At 42.6% G+C, this 18502-nt stretch overlaps 1 protein-coding gene across 7 annotated transcripts in view; it reads right to left on the reverse strand.

Moving 5' to 3' along the window:
• Positions 1–18502, reverse strand: part of hydin (HYDIN axonemal central pair apparatus protein) — a 981559-nt gene that overhangs the window by 134401 nt on the left and 828656 nt on the right. For all 7 annotated transcript variants that reach the window (XM_072279252.1, XM_072279251.1, XM_072279249.1 and 4 more), the window contains 2 exons: positions 10917–11151; positions 7094–7318 (listed from right to left, as the gene is read on the reverse strand). In XM_072279252.1, coding sequence (XP_072135353.1) covers positions 7094–7318; positions 10917–11151 — 460 coding nt within the window. The remainder of the gene's footprint in view (positions 1–7093; positions 7319–10916; positions 11152–18502) is intronic.

Genomic DNA, 18502 nt, shown 5'->3' on the forward strand with positions numbered 1-18502 from the left:
GGTGGGATCCCGTTGGAGGTGGCAGAAGTTACGGAGAATAATATGTTGGACCCGGAGGCTGGTGGGGTGGTAGGTGAGGACAAGGGGAACCCTATTCCTAGTGGGGTGGCGGGAGGATGGAGTGAGAGCAGATGTACGTGAAATAGGGGAGATGCATTTAAGAGCAGAGTTGATAGTGGAGGAAGGGAAGCCCCTTTCTTTAAAAAAGGAAGACATCTCAAAAACTTGTTTGTTTTAATACAGATTTCCATATAAAAGTCATGAAAAGTTGACCTCTGAGCTTAGGGAATTAAGGAGATGTGCACCTCCAACTTGCTAAGAGTTCTAGGCAGCAGATCGCCTCCATATAATAGAGACTCCTCTGTGCAGCTGTTCTAGATATATATACATCTTTGTGCTATCACTTGTCTTCCTTACCCATATCTCATTTGTTCCAACTGAGCTAATTACACAGCCAATCTTCGCATTCTCCTTAGATTCCAAACAGATAGCCTGACCTTTATGATACTATCTCCTATCATAATATAACTTTCCATCTTCTAATCGTGCTTCATATCTTTGTGCTGGTGATTCAGCAGGAGTGCTGGGAAGATGCTCACGAGAAGACGGAGATGTTGGTCTTTTCGGAGATTTAAGCTTATTGAGAGTTCGCAGATCTTCCATCATCTGTTCATCTGTTAACAAGTAATTTAACTGCACAGGTGCAGGTTTCTTTTGTCTGTAATTGGAACAGGGTCATTAGGTCTCCTCCTTAGCTTCCTAGTCATTATAGGCTTTACCTCCATAGAATCTCCTGTGAGTTCCATTGTTAGCCTCTCACTCTCAATCATCTTTTTCTTTACTTCTAATTCAATCTTTTTATCTTCAAATTCCTTCACTGCTGCATCTTCTCCTTAATATAATTCCTTTCCACTTGTTCTGTCTCCAGTTGCAGAAAAAGCTCTGCATTTCGTATTCTTTCCTTATATTGTTGATTTAGTTTCTTCATCCTTTTCTGATACTCCTGCAAAGTTCCTTCCTGTAACTGCTGTAACAGTCTTTTGAGAGATGTCAATTTCTTCTGTACATCTGCTCTTTTACTTCCAGGTAGTCTTCATCATCCTGCTTATTGGCAATATCTGTCTCAGTTGCATCCTCTGTATCTTCATCCAAGTCGCGGCCACAGATACTGCATTCGTCCTCATCGTCGATGCTGTCTAGCTCCTCCTCGTCATTGTAATAGTCGACAATGGGTGAGAGGAGAGCTGTGGACATCTTTCCCGCCGAGCTGCCATCCTTTGTGGACACAACTAGTACCTTGATGGTGTACCAATCCAACTGGATTTTCTTGAGCTATTCACGTCCCAGCAATGGTGATCCTCCATTTTTCAGTACATAGAGGTTCAGCTGCTGTGTTTTGTCTCCATAGGTCACTGTCACATTAATTTTACCTTTGGGACACACTTTCTGTCCTGTGTAATTCCTTAGCAGTAGTTTAGTTCGTTTCAGAGGTATGTGAGAAAACAGTTGTTTGTAGTCGTGTATAGAGATCACTGTTAAAGCTGAGCCTGTGTCCAACTCCATTTCCAGTCTCACACCTGCCACTTGTGGAGTGATCCATATTACTCTTCCATCATCGACTCTTTCACGCTGTGAAGTTGCAGACAAGACAACTCACTTTCACCTGAGTCGCTTTCGTCAGAACTACTTTCTTCCATTTTGTGTACATTGTTGTATTTTCCTTTCTGGGGTTTCCTGTTTCTCTGTATTTTGTCCTTTTTCTGCTGCTTACTAGCTTTGCATATTCTGCCAGTGTGGCCCCGTTTGCCACAGTTTCTGCATTATTTGTCTTTAAACCAATAGTCATCAGGGTCATGTGACATGTTCCCCCAATGGTAACATTTCCTTCCTTCATTTGTAGCATATTCCAGAGATTTTTGTGGTATCTCTGAAGCACCCCATGCTGCTGTTTCCATTGATATTGAAAAGTTCAGCGCTTTCTCGAATGTAAGGTCTCTTTCACACAGAAGCTTCTTCTGTGTAAACACAAAATAATCTGCAGATGCTGGGATCAAAGCAACACTCACAATACGCTGGATGAGTCGATGTTTCGGGCCGGACCCTCTATCCTTATCTCACTCTGCCCCCCCTCCCCCAGCTGCCTATCACCTCCCTCATAGTTCCGCCTCCTTCTTCTACTACCCATTGTTTTCAGGGCTATGACGTCCCTGCTTCCCCTCGCCCACCCCCTTGTCTTTCAAATTACTGGTTTTTCAACTGAAACTACGAGCCTTCTTCCAACCCTCCCCTACCTTCTTTCTTCAGTCCTGACAAAGGGTTCCGGCCCGAAACATCGACTCATCGATTCCACTGATGCTGCCCGACCTGCTGAGTTCCTCCAGCGTGTTGTGAGTGTAGCTTCTTCTGTGTGGTTTCACAGTGCATGCCACACACTAATATGTCCTTCAATGCATCCAATAGACCAGCTCCAAATTGACAATGTTCTGATAATTTGTGCAATTCAGCACAATATTCAGAAATGCTTTCATTTTTGCTCTGATTCTGATTGTGAAATTTAAATCTTTCAGCAATGACCAGCAGTTTAGGGTTTAAATGCTGTTGGACAATGTCTACTATTTGCTTGAACGTTTTGTCAGCTGGCTTTTCAAGGGTTAACAAGCTCCGTAGCAGGCCATATGTTTTTGCTCCCATAATACTGAGTAAGACGATAACTTTCTTTTCATCCTTAACACCATTAGCCTCACAATATAACTCCATTCTTTCAATGTAAGTTGCCCAGTCTTCAATGCCACTATCGAATGCTGTAATGGTTCAAATCATCGCCATCTTTGTTATGTTAATTAAGCCCCGTTTTCCCCTTGTTTTTTTTTTGACTCGTGTGTCCTTTTTGCCAGTGTCTAGATGTGTGTCGCTCTTTTTTATCTCCTTTCTGGGGCAGACAGACCCTCAGCCCCTGGGGGTCAGCGCCGGCTGTGGTCTCGGCTGGACGTGCTGCGGCTCCGACTGTGTCTCTTGGTCTCCCGACATTCCCGACCCTGGCTGTGCTCCCGCTTCCTTTCAGACTCACAGCCTCGCTCTGCCTCCTTCTCCCGCTTCTTGGCTCGTTCCTTGTGCTCTTCTTCTGAGTGTTGTTACCAATTAAAACACGGCGTTCCGATATCATGTAGGTTCATTAACCTCGTCGCCAATTCGTTGTGTATGTGGCCTGGTTACACAACAATGCTATTAATAAAATCGCAGGAGACAGGAGCTAAGTTTCATGGTTCTTTACTGGCAGAAACCAAACTCAGCATACACGAACAGATCAATATGCACCTAATATCGCATGCAACGACGTGTTACTAAAACATAAAGTAGTCCCTTATTATAATGTAGGCTATACGGTACAGATACACACTTCACTGTTCCTTTACTGTTGCTTGGTCAAAACCTTGGAACTCTCTCCTCAATAGATCTGTTGGTCTACCCCCACCTCAAGGACTGCAGGATTTCAAGAAGGCAATTCACCACCACTTCTCTAGGGTAACTAGGGACAGCCAAACAAATACTGATACAGCCTGTGAAGCCCCATTCCCGAATGAATAAAGAATATCTAAAAGCTGTTAAGCTATCAATTACTTGAAAACTCAGCAGATGGAGCCAAAATAGTGAAATAGAAACAAATTGAAGCAGGGAAGCGTAGGTGTGGATAAAATAGTTGTTACCTGCAGTTGATAAATTCCATACAGACGTCTCCCACAATACAGGAGATTATTTTCCTAGAAAATGGTGCATATTATGGTTTTCCTTAATGCAAACCATGTCATTGGCATATGCTAGGAAACACAGGTTGAAAAACAATTCTTTATTTCTCCACATAATTCTATGGAAGTGAATTTTATTCCACATTGGGTCATGATTTTTTTAATAATGTAAGGGAAAATTTCTGTTACCCAAACAGCTGTAACGCAGGGGTCTCCTGTATTTCATCCTGAGGACTTCGATGTACCCAGGCAGTAGAGGAGGTTCTGTTCTTTGATCATGGCATTGTTGCAGTCCATAAGACCATAAGACACAGGAGCAGAAGTCGGCCATTCGGCCCATCGAGTCTGCTCTGCCATTTTATCATGAGCTGATCCATTCTCCCATTTAGTCCCAATCCCCTGCCTTCTCACCATAACCTTTGATGCCCTGGCTACTCAGGTACTATTCAGTCATGTGAAATCAACACCAGAGAGGTCAAAATTACAGTGGGCAAGCAAACTAAGGCTTAGGAAAATTGATTAATTGGCTTAACAATGTCACATGTACAGAGGTACAGTGAAAAATCTTTGTTTTGCAAGCCATCCATACAGATAATTTCATTACAACTATGTATTGATGCAGTACAAGGGAAGGCAATAACACAACATCAGTAGTGTTACAGTCACAGAGAAATGCAGTGCAGGCAGACAATAGGAGTAAGGCCATGTTAGAGTCATGGAATGTAGATTTAAAAAGGCAGAAAAATTATAATACTAGCAATGGGTAGACCTGCAGAGGACAGCTTGCATAGTTCCAGCACCATGGATCTCCTATTCATTTTAATTAAGTTATAGAAAATGAACTGCTTGCTCCCATTAATGGTTGCTGCTTTAGATGCAGCAGCTATGATTGACGTAAAGCTGAGCTGTCAGATACGAAGTGTATCCAATTCTTAGCTCAGAATGTTAATGTAGATTTTCACTAATCAAGTCAGTGCTCTCAAGCTAGTTACTGAAAACACCACCAGCTACCTATCGTCACAGCCTGTCCACCTAACAATCATGGACAAAAGTGCTTTTGATTCTGGAAGCTAGGTCATCTGGTATATTTTAATGCTTTAATCAAAGTTGATGACTCCCACTCTGAACAGGTGTTCCTGCTGTCACCCGGTCTGTGTTTGGCTTCTTCACCTGAGCACCAACTACAGTACAGTAGATAGAAAGAAATGCAAGTAAACTGCTGCTTCACCTGCGAGCTCTGTCCAGGGTCTCGGATGGTGGGAAGGTCAAAGGGTGAATGCCCACTCCTGCATGCCACAAGAAGAGAATTGGTTATCGAGAACAGAAGAGCAGGACAGGGAATCATGAAGAAAATAGTTCTTCAGGATATGGAAAGGTATTTGCTGATTGGTCTGGTTAAGCTATCCTGCTGGATATGGCAAAAATTGCAAAGGTTGATATGTTGAATGTCAAAAGTGAGGACTCAGGGAACCCCATTTTCATTCTGCGTGGAAGAAGAGGTGATGAGACAGAACTGTGATAAATAGTTCAAAGTTCAAAGCAAATTTATTATCAAAGTATATATATATATATATGTCACTATACATAACCCTGAGATTCATTTTCTTGCAGGTATACTCAGTAAATTGAATAGCCGCGATAGAATCATGGGAAGACAGCACCTGACAGGATAGACAAGCAGTGTGCAAATACAAAACAAAAAAAAGTAATAATAACAAATAAATAAGCAATAAGGATCGAGAATATGAGCTGAAAATTCTTGAAAGTGAGTCCATAGGTTGTGGGAACAGTTCAGTGGTAGGGAAACTGAAGTTGACTGAAATTATCCCCTTTGGTTCAAGAGGCTGATGGTTGAGGGGTAATGACTGTTCTTAGACCATAGACCATAAGACATAGGAGCAGAATTATGCCATTCAGCCCATCGAATCTGCTCTGCCATTTCATTATGGTTGATCCCGGATCCCATTCAACCCCATACACCCGCCCTCACACCATATCCCTTGTGTGTGTGTTGCTTGAATTTTGCAGCATCTGCAGATTTCCTCGTGTTTGCTCAGCTGGAAAGACAATTTTCCAGTTCTGACAATATTCTGAAATTTCTTTCATGGTCTCCCTTCTCAGTGTCAACCACGCGGCTAGTTTCTGCACCAACAGTCCCATCTTGCCTGCAATGGCCAAGCTGCAGCCTAATGCGGTACAATTCTCACATAACCTCCCTGCTCTGACACCCCACACCTCATCTAATGAAGGATAAACATTCCCACTGCCTCTGTAAATGTACCGATCTGTGCCACTGCTCTCAAGGGTCTGTGAATGAACTCTCTGAGATCCCTCATTCCCCGCACCACTCCATGTTCTCCCTCTCCAAGTGCTGCACCTGACACTTGTCTGCCCCTTTTCTGTCCATTCTACCAGAACATCGATATCTTCTGCAGTCTACAGCTTTCCTCCTCACTGTCAATCACATGACCAATTTCTGCATTGTCTTGCGAACGTTTTCAAAGGATTCAAAGTACATTGATTATCAAAGTATGTGTGCAGTATACAACAGATTCGTCTTCCCACAGACAGCCACGAAACACAGAGGAACCATGTGACCCATTGAAAGAAAAAAACCATGAAAATCCACCACCCTCCATGCGCAAAAAGATTCACACAAATGGCAACAAAAAATGTGATATAAATACGAGCTGTAACAGGATATAAAACAGATAGTCAGAAGGAATATTTTAGTTTAACTCGGTGTTCATTATCTGCAGGCCGGCCCAATTTAAAATCATCCACACTAGCAACAAAAAAAGGAGTGACCAGAATACTAGGCATGTCTTTCTTATTGTACACCTGGTCACTCCTACAGCCCTACATGTACAGAAAACAACAACAAAGGCCTTCAACAGAGACAAACTTTGACTTGCATAGGGCTGGGAAGGCAGAATATTTTTTCAGCCCAATGACCAAAAACAGTACACATCAATTAATCAATATTCTCAAAATGGTCCTATAGTCTGCTGATGCTGCAATCTGGAACAACACCACAATCTGCTGGGAGAGCTCAACAGATCAAGCAGTATTTGCAGAAGGAAAGGAACTGCTGATATTTCGGGATAAATCTTACATCAGGACCGATATCACAAACAAGAGAAAACCGGCAAATGCTGGAAATCCGAACAACACACACAAAATGCTGGAGGAACTCAGCAGGCCAGGCAGCATCTATGGTGAAGAGTAAACAGTCGATGTGTCTTGGCCCGAAATGTCAACTGTTTACTCTTTTCCATGGACTGTTGAGCTCCTCCAGCATTTTGTGTGTGTTGTCAGGACTGATATCATTTGACATCATTCTGGCTTACCTCTGATTGACTGTATTCAGTCCCACAGCTTGAAACTCGATGACACGTGTGTTGGGGTCAAGAGGTATCCCTGGATGGGTATTCCATGGGCCACTTAATTCAGGGTTGCGCCTGTGACTGCTGAGGTAATTGGAGTCTTCCAGCTCAAAATGGCAGTATGGTAGGAGACTGCGGCCTCTCACGACTATTTCATGACCTTGTGAGTCCATCTTTAAGTTTGGGATACTGAGGAAAGATGAGGAGCAGAGAATATCACAAACAGCATCAATCTTCTTCATGTACACAAGCCAACAGAAGTATAATCCATAGCAATTAATAAGCTCTGAATACTGTGGCTTTTACCAACTCTCCGGGAGCAAGACCTGAATGTTACATGTTTGTGTGCATATGTGTGAGAGAGATACCTGTGTGAAGTTTGAGTGTGTCTGCACATATCAGTATATATGCACATTTGTAAGTACAAGTATATGCGTGCGCACATGTGTGAGGGCTTACATGTTTGTGCATCTGTGGTTGCACAAATACTGAACATATATACAAGTGCATGTGTGCACACACACGTGCACATTGAGTTTCTCTGAATGATTTCAATCTCCCTGCTCATAGTGTCCTAACTGCTATCCAAAATCTGCTGGAAAGTGCAAGTTGGAACAGTTGTGCCTTGCTATTCCTGACTGATGCCTACTTCCACCTGCATAGAAAGGAATGAGCTACTGATCCAGCTTCTAGAGGGCTCCCATGCATTATGTGACTTTTACTTCAATATCCTTAAAATAGACTGAAAGAGAAATTGAAAATAAAGGTGTGGAAGAGGCAGACAGAGTGGACTTTGGCTGTTTCACTGAATGCAATTACTCTAACTTCTAATGTCAGTAGGCATTCATTATTTGAGACAGTGATATGAACCTCATTACAGATTCCATTTACTTTTACAGCTTCTTTGCCGTAGGCATTCAAGAGAATCTTAACCACACTGTAGATTTAAAACACATTAAATGAGCACCAGTGAGAAACTGCTATAAATAACCTGAAGCTTATCTAACTTCCTAATAATTAATTAGGACAATGCAGGTTAAGCTCTGATTACTTTTACGAGAAATAATTATAATTTAAACTGCATGACTGAAATTAATTATGAAGAAATGTGCCAAGGGAAAATTTATTTATAGCACTAACTTAGCTCACAGTCATGACAAATGGGAATGAGATTTCAGAGAGGATAGTCCTGTGGCACCACTGAGATCTGAAAAGCAGTGAAGGATGGAGGTTTCCCTAGTACACTGTATATCAGTGGGACTTGTGGATGATGCAGGGAAACAAACCAATTTAGTTATTCACTTCGAAGCCAGTGTTGAATAAAACCCAGTTAACCTTAACCTTGAAAGGACGCACGAGAACTCAAGGTGACGTTTCAAAGTTGGAGAGCATACAACATGGATACAAGATCCTCAGCCTGACCAGTCCATGTCAACCATAGTAATACCAATTTCCTTTGTTCGGCCCACATTTACGCTCCACCCTTCCATGTACCTATACAGGTACCATTTAAATTATACCACACTATCTGCCTCAACCACTTCATCCAGTGTACCTTGATGGGGTTAGGATAGTAGGAAACATCATACTAGCTTCTTTCTCTCAGCATTTTCACTGGACCCTAATCAAACAGGCTGCATGGACATCAGTGCCAGAAGCTCTAACCCTGAATGTAAGGAGCTGAGCAATAGAAAACACTGGAAACATTCAGCAGATTGGGCAGCATTCATGGTAAGAGTAACAGAACTAGCATTTCAGATTGGAGATCCATTATCAGAATTCTGACCTAAAACATTTTCCTTTCCACAGATGCTGGTCAATAGTGACACTAGGATACCTGTCATACAGGGTAATGGGGATCTGCAGACACCTATTGAGCTCATAAGTCTGGACACCAGACTTATTCCGGAACAGACGGAATAATGCAGATTGGCCATGATCCAGCAGAAGAGTAGAATAGACTCAAAGGTCTGAATGGTCTCATCCTGCCCCGGCTGCTGTGTTGAACAGACATCACTCGTTCAATTAGCTCCAAACACTGACAATACAAAGCTACATCACTTTAGTACTGGTACTCCAACCTGTACTGAATGAAAGAGGAGTCCTAATCGGTGAAAGGAACACTTGATATCCCACTGCATTGCTTTGGTACACTGTCAAACCCAACAATTGCTGAAGGTCCCATGTGGGAGGAGAGAACTGATTCAAGTTAAAAGACAAGCCAACAACCAACATAATTGGTGAGGCATGTCAAAGTATAAAGTAGATTGGATTATTGGAGTCTTGTTTTCTCCCTCTCAGGCAGTGAGTGTCAAATCCTAATGTAGGCTATATCTTGAAATCCAAGGGATGGAAACGGAAGATGCGTTACAGTGCCACCTTCGTTCCCTTGGTTTAGTCACACCCAGAAACAGACTTCTTATTTGGAAAAAATTGTGATACATGGACAGTTAATCAGATAGCAAACGTGGTCAATTTTATCAGTGATTTTACTTACATTTAATGAATTACTCTGAACTAAATGTCTATTGTATTCAGTCACTTTGCACATAACACACTCAACACACCCAACAGGCCTGTAGTAGGTAGTACACAATCACAATAAGCCGAATAGCTTGCCAGAAGTTAGATTTAACACTTTCTAAGTGCTCCAGTGACCATTCAGTTTGCCAGTAGAATATCATAAAATTCATCCATGACAACTGACTCAGCTCAAAGATCATTTACACCCAGAATGAAGCACTGAAATGGGACTTATTTGGGTCCCTACAGAACCTTAACCCACCACTCGGTATTTTGCTCTTCACATAGCAAGGCATTAGCCCTAGAGCCATATTCTCTACGGCTGCCAGGAAGAAGATTAAAACTACGCTGTCCTTTATTACAAGGCATTGGAGTTCAAGCTTTGATAAATCTTTATACGGTGTGAGACTGTTCAGAGCAGGATCACTGGATCAATTATGAGGATTGGGGGTTGATGCACAAAGAAGCACTGAGGAAGTTGGGGTTATATTCATTGGAGTGGGAGGTGGTCTTATTGGAAAATTAATGATCCTGAGCAAGACATGTGAAGAGGGAATGAGGAGGAATTTCTTTTTTTTTATTTAGTTTTATTTATTGAGATACAGTGTGGAATAGACCCTTTCGGCCCTTCGAGCCACACCACCCAGCAAACCCTCAATTTAATCCAAGTCTAATCACAGAACAATTTATAATGCCTAATTAACCTACCAACCAGTATGTCTTAGGACTGTGGGAGGAAACCGGAGCAATGTGAGGAAACCCACACTGTCACGGTGAGAACGTACAAACTCCTTACGGGTAGCAGTGGGAATTGAACCCAGGTACTGTAAAGCACTCTCTCTAGAGTGAAGGAGGACAAGGGGTGACTTGATAGATGTGTGCAAGATGATAAGAGTCGTAGATAGAGTGAATAGCCAGAGACTTCCCAATGGTAGAAATGGCTAATATGAGGGGGCATAATTTAAGGGTGAATGGAGTAAATATTAGGGGGTATATCAGAGGTAGGTTTTTCCTTATCCAGAGAGTGGTGGGCGCATGGAACAGACTGCCAGAAGTGGTGTTAGAAGCAGATACATTAGTGACATTTAATGATCTCTTATATTGGTACATGGATGACAGAACAATGGAAGGCTATTTGGAGGGAGGGTTGGATTGATTTTAGATTAGGTTAAAAGATTGGCACAACATTGTGAGCCAAAGGGCTGGTACCATGCAATACTGTTTTATGTTCTCACATTTCAATGAAGAGGGTGACAGCCTTTACCTGCAGATGAGCGATGCCTCAAATTCGCCAACATCCAGTGGTGCAAACTTGACTCTGAATTCTTGTTCCCCTGCTGCTGCAATTGTTCCACTAGGTGGCTCCACTGTGAAAGGTGAGTTGTTGAGGTCCACAGGGATCTGAGTGGAAGTGCTTTCAGCTGCAGTGCTGGCCCTGCTGGTGGCCTGAATGGATTTAGTCAGTGGATTGGCAATCAATGAATTCATTGAAGTTAATCCTACACATGCAACAGAGTAAACAATTAATTTATACACCCACAGATCAAACAAAACTTCAGAGAAAAGTTGTGGAATGGGTCACAGGGATCATTAACAAATATAATTTCATGACAGCAAGTGAAGATTTATTTCAGAAAAAAATAATAAATCAGTAATGCACACAAAATGGTGGAGGAACTCAGCAGCTTAGGCAACACCTATGGAGGGAATAAACAGTAGATGTTTTGGGCCGAGACCCTGCATCGGTTCTGGAAAGGAAAGGGAGCCAGAATAACAAGGTGGGGGGAGGGGACGGAGTACAAGATGGCAGGTAATAGGTGAGACCAGGTGAGGAGGAAGGTGGGTGGATGGGAGATGAAGATGAAGTAAGAAGCTGGAATGTGATGGGTAAAGGGCTAAAGATGAAAGTTCTGCCCCCTCCTTTTCCAGTCTTGATGAAGGACCTCCGCCCAAAATATTGACTGTTTATTTTTCTCCATGGATGCTGCCTGACCTTCTGAGTTCCTCCATCATTTTGTGTGTGTTACTCAAAATTTCCAGCATCAGCAGAAACTCTTCTGTTAATAAATCAGGATTTCTACTCTGAAAGAAAGTTGATGAATTAGTGCAGAAGGGCAAAGAGTTTTCTGGACATACAGATCAGAGTGTTTGAAAGAAGAATGGGATCTTTGGCTATATCACAACAAGGTGGTATTGATCAGCCCTTCCCAGACCGTAAGGTTTCCATCAGACAGACTACTGTGAACAAGTATTGAGCACCACATCGCTGCAAGAACATTGAATGCAGCCTTACACAGGCCACAAAATAGTTCACGTGCGATTCCTGAAATGGGCAAAATTACTTTGAAAATTGATGATCATAGAAAATGCTTAAAATGATGAAAAGTGGAGCAGAGTTAGGATATTTGGCCCATTGAGTCTGCACTATCATTCCATCATGACTGATCTATTGGAAACATTATCTCCACATCCACTCTATCTAGTTAGAGGGAAGTCAAGTCAAGTCGAGTCAAGTTTATTCTCATTTCAACCATAAGCTGCTGGTACAGTACACAGTAAAAATGAAGCAACGTTCCTCCAGGATCCTGGTGCTACATACAACACAAAACTACACTAGACTATGTGAGACAGAACAAGGCTACACTAGACAACGTAAAACAAACACAAAAACTGCACTAGACTACAGACCTGCACAGGACTACATAAAGTGCACAAAACAGTGCAGGGCAGTACAATAATTAATAAACAAGACAATAGGCACAGCATGCTATTGAGAAAGCTAAGACCGAGGGAATGTATGAGACAAAAGTGTATCTGGGAGAGACATAGGAAAGAGTGTTATGAGGCTATGGAATTCATTTCCAGAATTAGTATCCAAGTCACACACAATTGTAATCAGACTGAATAACTGATGAAGGAAAAGGCAAATCAATTAGGGGAGAGGAGTTGGGGAGACATTGTGTACAATCCCTCCTGACAGTGATATTTTTGTATCACGGTTCACGGGTCAGTAATTATGGTCAGCAGTTCTAGCTATAATTATATTTGCTACCACCTACACCTAATCGTGGCACTTAACAATTGGCCAGAGGAGAATGGCAGGCTAATGAAATTCAATCACAGACTTCTTGACAGAGTGTTCAGTTCCCACCACATTCTGCGTTAATTCACCAAGCCATTGAAACAGCCACCTTGATCTAAAAGTGAAAGCAATCCAATCTTGTAAGAATTCCATTCACTTAGTAGAGGTGAGCTTCATTGTTATGGGTTTGTATTGTGTATATTATATAATATGTAATATACATATTACATATATGTAATATCTTTTGCATATGGGGGGAAAAAGATATGGCTTCTTGTAGGCACAAGTCCTCCCTTGGATCTGTGATGGCACAGTGCATGAGAAGAAAGGGTAGGGACCCCCAGGCAGCAGAGCATGTGTCTGAGGGAGGGATAATGACTGATATGCAAGCTACAGAGTGTTCAACTTGTGCTTCAGGGATGACAGTAATACCCAGTGAAGGTACAGAAGACACTGCTTTGGTTTCATAGTGCAATACAACACAGGAATAAGCCCATCTGTGCTAACCATTGTGATACGTTAAGCTACACCTGTCAAACTCTGCCGGTTCAGAGAAAACAATCTAAGGTCGTCCAACCTCGCCTGATAGTTTAGCCGTGTAATCCAGGCAGCATCCTGGTAACAATATTCTGCATCCTCTCCAAAGCCTCCACACATTTCCAGTAATAGCATGACTAAAATTGCACACAATACTCCAAATGCAGCTTAATCAAGTTTTATACAGCTGCAAAGTGACTTGCTGAGTTTTATTTTCAGTGCCATCTGATGTAGGCAAGCATGTGTATGCCTTCTTTACTATCCTATTCACTTGTGGTTCACTTTTAGAAAGCATACCAACATCACTCTGTACATTGTAAGGATCTTGTCATTAACCATATACAGTTGTAAAAAAAAATTGTAAACCCTTTCCAATTATCTGGTTTACTGCATTAATTACTCATAAAATGTGGTCTGATCTTCATCTATGTTGGGGCAGCCATTGTTGGGAATAGGATGAGGCCAAAGAGACAGGTTAGAAGATTGTACAGGGCAGGCAGATTGGCAGATATGGCAGTGGAATGCTCCTCCTGTAGGATGTGGGAACTCATGGATCCTCATAGACTCCCTGATGACTACACCTGCGAGAAATGCAGCCAAGTCCAGCATTAAGGCTGCATTAAGGAGCTGGAGGTGAAGTTGAATGAACTTGGGATCATCCGGGAGGCAGAGCAATTGATAGATATGACTTTTGAGCAGCTGATTACACCCAGAGTGCAGAATTCGGGGAGTAGCTGGGTGAACACTGAGAGAGATAAAGGAAGTCAGTACAGAGTCCCCAGGTGGCCATTCCCCTCAGCAACAGGTATACCCTTTTGGATACTGCTATGAAGGATGACTTACCTGGGCAAGGCAGCAGCACTGTGATCGGTACTGAGCCTCAGAAGGGAAGGGTGAAGTCAGGCAGAGCACAGGCACAGGAGACTCGATAGTTAGGGGAACAGATAGGACATTCTGCAGCAGCAAAAGAGACGCCAGGATAATGTGTTGCCTCCCGGGTGCTAGGGTCCAGGATGTTTCTGAGCAGTTTCAGAATATTCTTGATGGGGAGGGTAAACAGCCTGAGGTCATGGTACATGTTGGGACCAATGACACAAGTCAGGAGAGAGGTGTCAGGGTCCTGCACAGCAAGTTTAGGGAGTTAGGAAGGAAGCTGAAGAGCAGGACCTCCAAGGTGGTAATCTCCAGTGCCACGAGCTAGTGAAGGTCAGAACAGGAAGATAGAACAGATAAATGAGTGGCTGAGGAAATGGTGCAAGGGGCATGGTTTCAAGTTCTTGGATCATTGGAACCTTTTCTGAGGAAAGAGGGACGGGTTGCACCTGAACTGGAGGGGAGCCAATATCCTGGAGGGAGGTTTGCTAATGCTATTGGGGAGGGTTTAAACTAGAGTTGCAAGGGGGTGGGAACCAAAGTGAAGAGGCAGAGGATGGGGCATAAATAATGACAGCTTGTAGGGAGTTTATGAGGAAGGATAGGCAGATGATAGCACAAAGAAGCATTCAGCCTGATGGTTTGAGATGTGTCTATTTTAATGCAAGGGGTATCATAAGCAAGGTGGATGAACTTAGAGTGTGGATCAATACGTGGATCTATGATGTTGTGACCATTACAGGGAGTTGGATAACTCAGGGGCAGGAATGGCTGCTGAGTGTGCCAGGCTTTAGATGTTTCCAAAAGGACAGGGAGGAAGGCAAAGAGGTGGTGGAGTGGCACTGCTAATCAGTGATAGTATCACGGCTGCAAAAAAGGAGGAACTCACCGAGGGATTGTCTACTGAGTCATTGAGGGTGGAAGTCAGAAATAGGAAAGGGGCAATAACTCTACTGGTGTTTTTTATAAACCTGCAATAATAACTGAGTCATCGAGGAGCAGATAGGGAGGCAGATTTGGTAATGGTACAATAATAATAGGGTTGTTGTGATGGGTGATTTTAACTTTCCTAATATTGACTGGCATCTCCTTAGAGCAGGGGTTCGGATGGAGTGGAGTTTGTTAGGTGTGCTCAGGAAGGTTTCCTGATGCACTATGTAGATAAGCCTACCAGAGGAGAGGCTGGACTTGAGCTGGTATTGGGAAATGAACCTGGTCAGGTGTCAGGTCTCTCAGTAGGAGAGCATTTTGGAGGTAGAGATCACAACTCTATCTCCTTTACCATAGAGCTGGAGAGGAATAGAAGCAGAACATTTTGGAAAACATTTAATTGGAGTAGGGGGGCGCTGTTAGGCAGGAACTTGAGAACATAAACTGGGAGCAGATGTTCTTAGGGAAATGCATGGCAGTAATGTGGCAAATGTTCAGGGAATATTTACATAGTGTTCTGCATAGGTATGTTCATTGAGGCAGGGAAAGGATGCTAGGGTAAAAGATCTAAAATCTAGTTAAGAAGAAAAGAACAGCTTATGAAAGGTTCAAGAAACCAGGTACTGTTGGAGCTCGATGAAATCATAAGGGTGCCAGGAAGGAGCTCAAGAATGAATAGGAGAGCTAGAAGGGGCCATGAAAAGGCCATGGAGAGCAGGATTAAGGAAAACCCCAAAGCATTCTACAAGTATGTGAAGAGCAAGAGGATGAGCCGTGTGAGAATAGGACCAATTAGGAGTGAGAGTGGAAATGTGCATGGAATGGAGGAGGTAGCAGAAGTACTTAATAAATTCTTTGCTTCAGTATTCACCAGTGAAAAGGACCTTGGCAATTGTGGGGAAGACTTAAAGCGGATTGAAACACTTGAGTGTATAGACATTAAGAATGAGGATGTGCTGGAGTTTTTGAGAGGTATTAAGTTAGATAAGTCACCAGGAACAGACGAGATATACCCCAGTCTATTTGGGAGGTGACAGAGGAGATTGCTGAGCCTCTGGCATGATATCTGCATCATCAATAGGGACAGGAAAAGTACCAGAGGATTGGAAGGTTGCAAATGTTGTTTCCTTGGTCAAGAAAGGGAGTAAAGATAATCCAGGATATTTGACTAGTGAGCCTTACTTCAGGGGTGGGTAAGTTTTTGGAAAGATCCTGAGAGGCAGGATTTATGAGCATTTGGAGAGGCATAATCTGATTAGGGATAGTCAGCATGGCTTTGTCAAAGGTAGGCCATGTTTTACAAACCTGATTAAATTCTTTGAGGATGTAACAAAACACATTGATTAAGATAGAGCAGTGAATGTAGTGTATATGGAATTCAGGAAGGCATTTGATAAGGTTCCCCAAGCAAGGCTCATTCAGAAAGTAATGAGGCATGGGATCCAAGGAGACTTTGCTTTGTGGATCCACAATTGGCTTGATCACAGAAGGCAAAGGATGGTTGTGGATGGTTTTATTCTGCATGGAGGGAGATGACCAGTGGTGTTCTGCAGGGATCTGTTCTGGGACCCTCCTCTTTGTGATATTTATACATAAACTGGATGAGGAAGTAGAAGGGTGGGTTAGTAAGTTTGCTGATGATACAAAAGTTGGGGGTGTTGGGGATAATCTGGAGAGCTGTCAGAGGTTACAGTGGGACATCAATAAGATTCGGAACTGGGCTGAGAAGTGGCAGATGGAGTTCAACTCAGATAAGTGTGAAATGGTTCATTTCGGTAGGTCAAATCTGAAGACAAAATATAATATTAATGGTAAGACTCTTGGCAGTGTGGAGGATCAGAGATATCTTGGGGTCCATGTCCATAGGACACTCAAAGCTACTGCGCAGTTTGACAGTGTCGTTAAGAAGGCATATGGTGTGTTGGCCTTCATCAACCATGGAATTGAGTTCAAGAGTTATGAAGTAATGATACAGCTATATAAGACATGAGCTGGACCCCACTTGGAGTACAGTGTTCAGTTCTGGTCACCTCATTATAGGAAGGATCTGAATGCTATTGAGAGAGTGCAGAAAAGATTTACAAGGATGTTGCCTGGATTGAGGAGCATGCCTTATGAAAATAGGTTGAGTGTACTGAGCCCTTTCTCCTTGGAATGACGGAGGCTGTGAGGTGACCTAATAGGGGTGTCATAAGATGATGAGAGGCATTGATCGTGTGGATAGCCAGAGGTTTTTTCTCAGGGCTGAAAGTGTTAACGTGAGGAGGCATATTTTTAAGATGCTTGGAAGTAGGTACAAGGGGGATATCAGAGGTAAGTTTTTCACACAGAGAGTGGTGGGTGCATAGAATGCACTGCCAGTGAAGGCGGTAAAGGCAGATACAATAGTGTCTTTAAAGAGACTTTTAGATAGGTATATGGAGCTCAGAAAAATAGAGGGCTATGCGGTAGGGAAATTCCAGGCAGCTTTCAGAGTAGGTTACATGGTCGGCACTACATTGTGGGTCGAGGGCCTGTAATGTGCCGTAGATTTTCTATGTTCTATTTTTCTAAGCAAGTCATAATAATAGACAAATACAATCTGCCTGAACTAATAACACACAAATAATTGTACTTTTCATGTCTTTATTGAACATATTATTTTAGCATTCACAGTCCAGGTTGGAAGAAGTATGTGAACCCTTGTATTTAATAACTGGTAGAAACTCTTTCAGTAGAACTATCCTCCACAAGCCTTTCCTGTAGCTGCTAATCAGACTTTCACAATAGCAGGGAGGAACTTTAGACCATTTCCCCATACTAAACTGTTTCAGTTCATCAATATTTCTAGGATAGCTTGCATGCCACAGCATCTCAATTGGGTTAAGGTCTGGACTCTGACTTGGCCATTCCAAAACACACAATTTCTTCTTTTTAAACCATTCTGTTATTGATTTACTCTTGTGTTTCAGATCATTATCTTGTTACATCATCTAACTTCTATTAAGCTTCAAGTGTCAGACCGCTACCGTGACCTTTTCCTGTACAAAGTCCTGATACAATTTTGAATCGATTGTTCCCTGAACAATTGCAAGCTGTCCAGGCCCTGAGGCAGCAAAGCAGCCCCAAACCTTAATGCTCTTTCCACCACGGGATGAGGTTTTGGTGTTGCAGTGCAGTGCCCTTCCCCCTCCCAAACTTAGTGGTATGCATTTCTACCAAAAAGCTCAATGTTTGCCTCACCTATCCACAGAACATTGTCCCAGCAGCATTGTGGAACATTTTGAAAACTCCAGTCATGCAGCAATGTCTGTTTTTGGAGAGCAATGGTTTCCTCCATGGTGTCCTTCCATGAACACTATTCCTGTTCAGTGTTTTTCTTATAGTGGACACATGACCGAGAATTTATAGCAAGTTCTAAAGATTTCTGAGTTCTAAACAGTCTTTTG

Source organism: Mobula birostris, chromosome 15, assembly GCF_030028105.1.
Source record: "Mobula birostris isolate sMobBir1 chromosome 15, sMobBir1.hap1, whole genome shotgun sequence".
NCBI lineage: Eukaryota > Metazoa > Chordata > Chondrichthyes > Myliobatiformes > Myliobatidae > Mobula > Mobula birostris.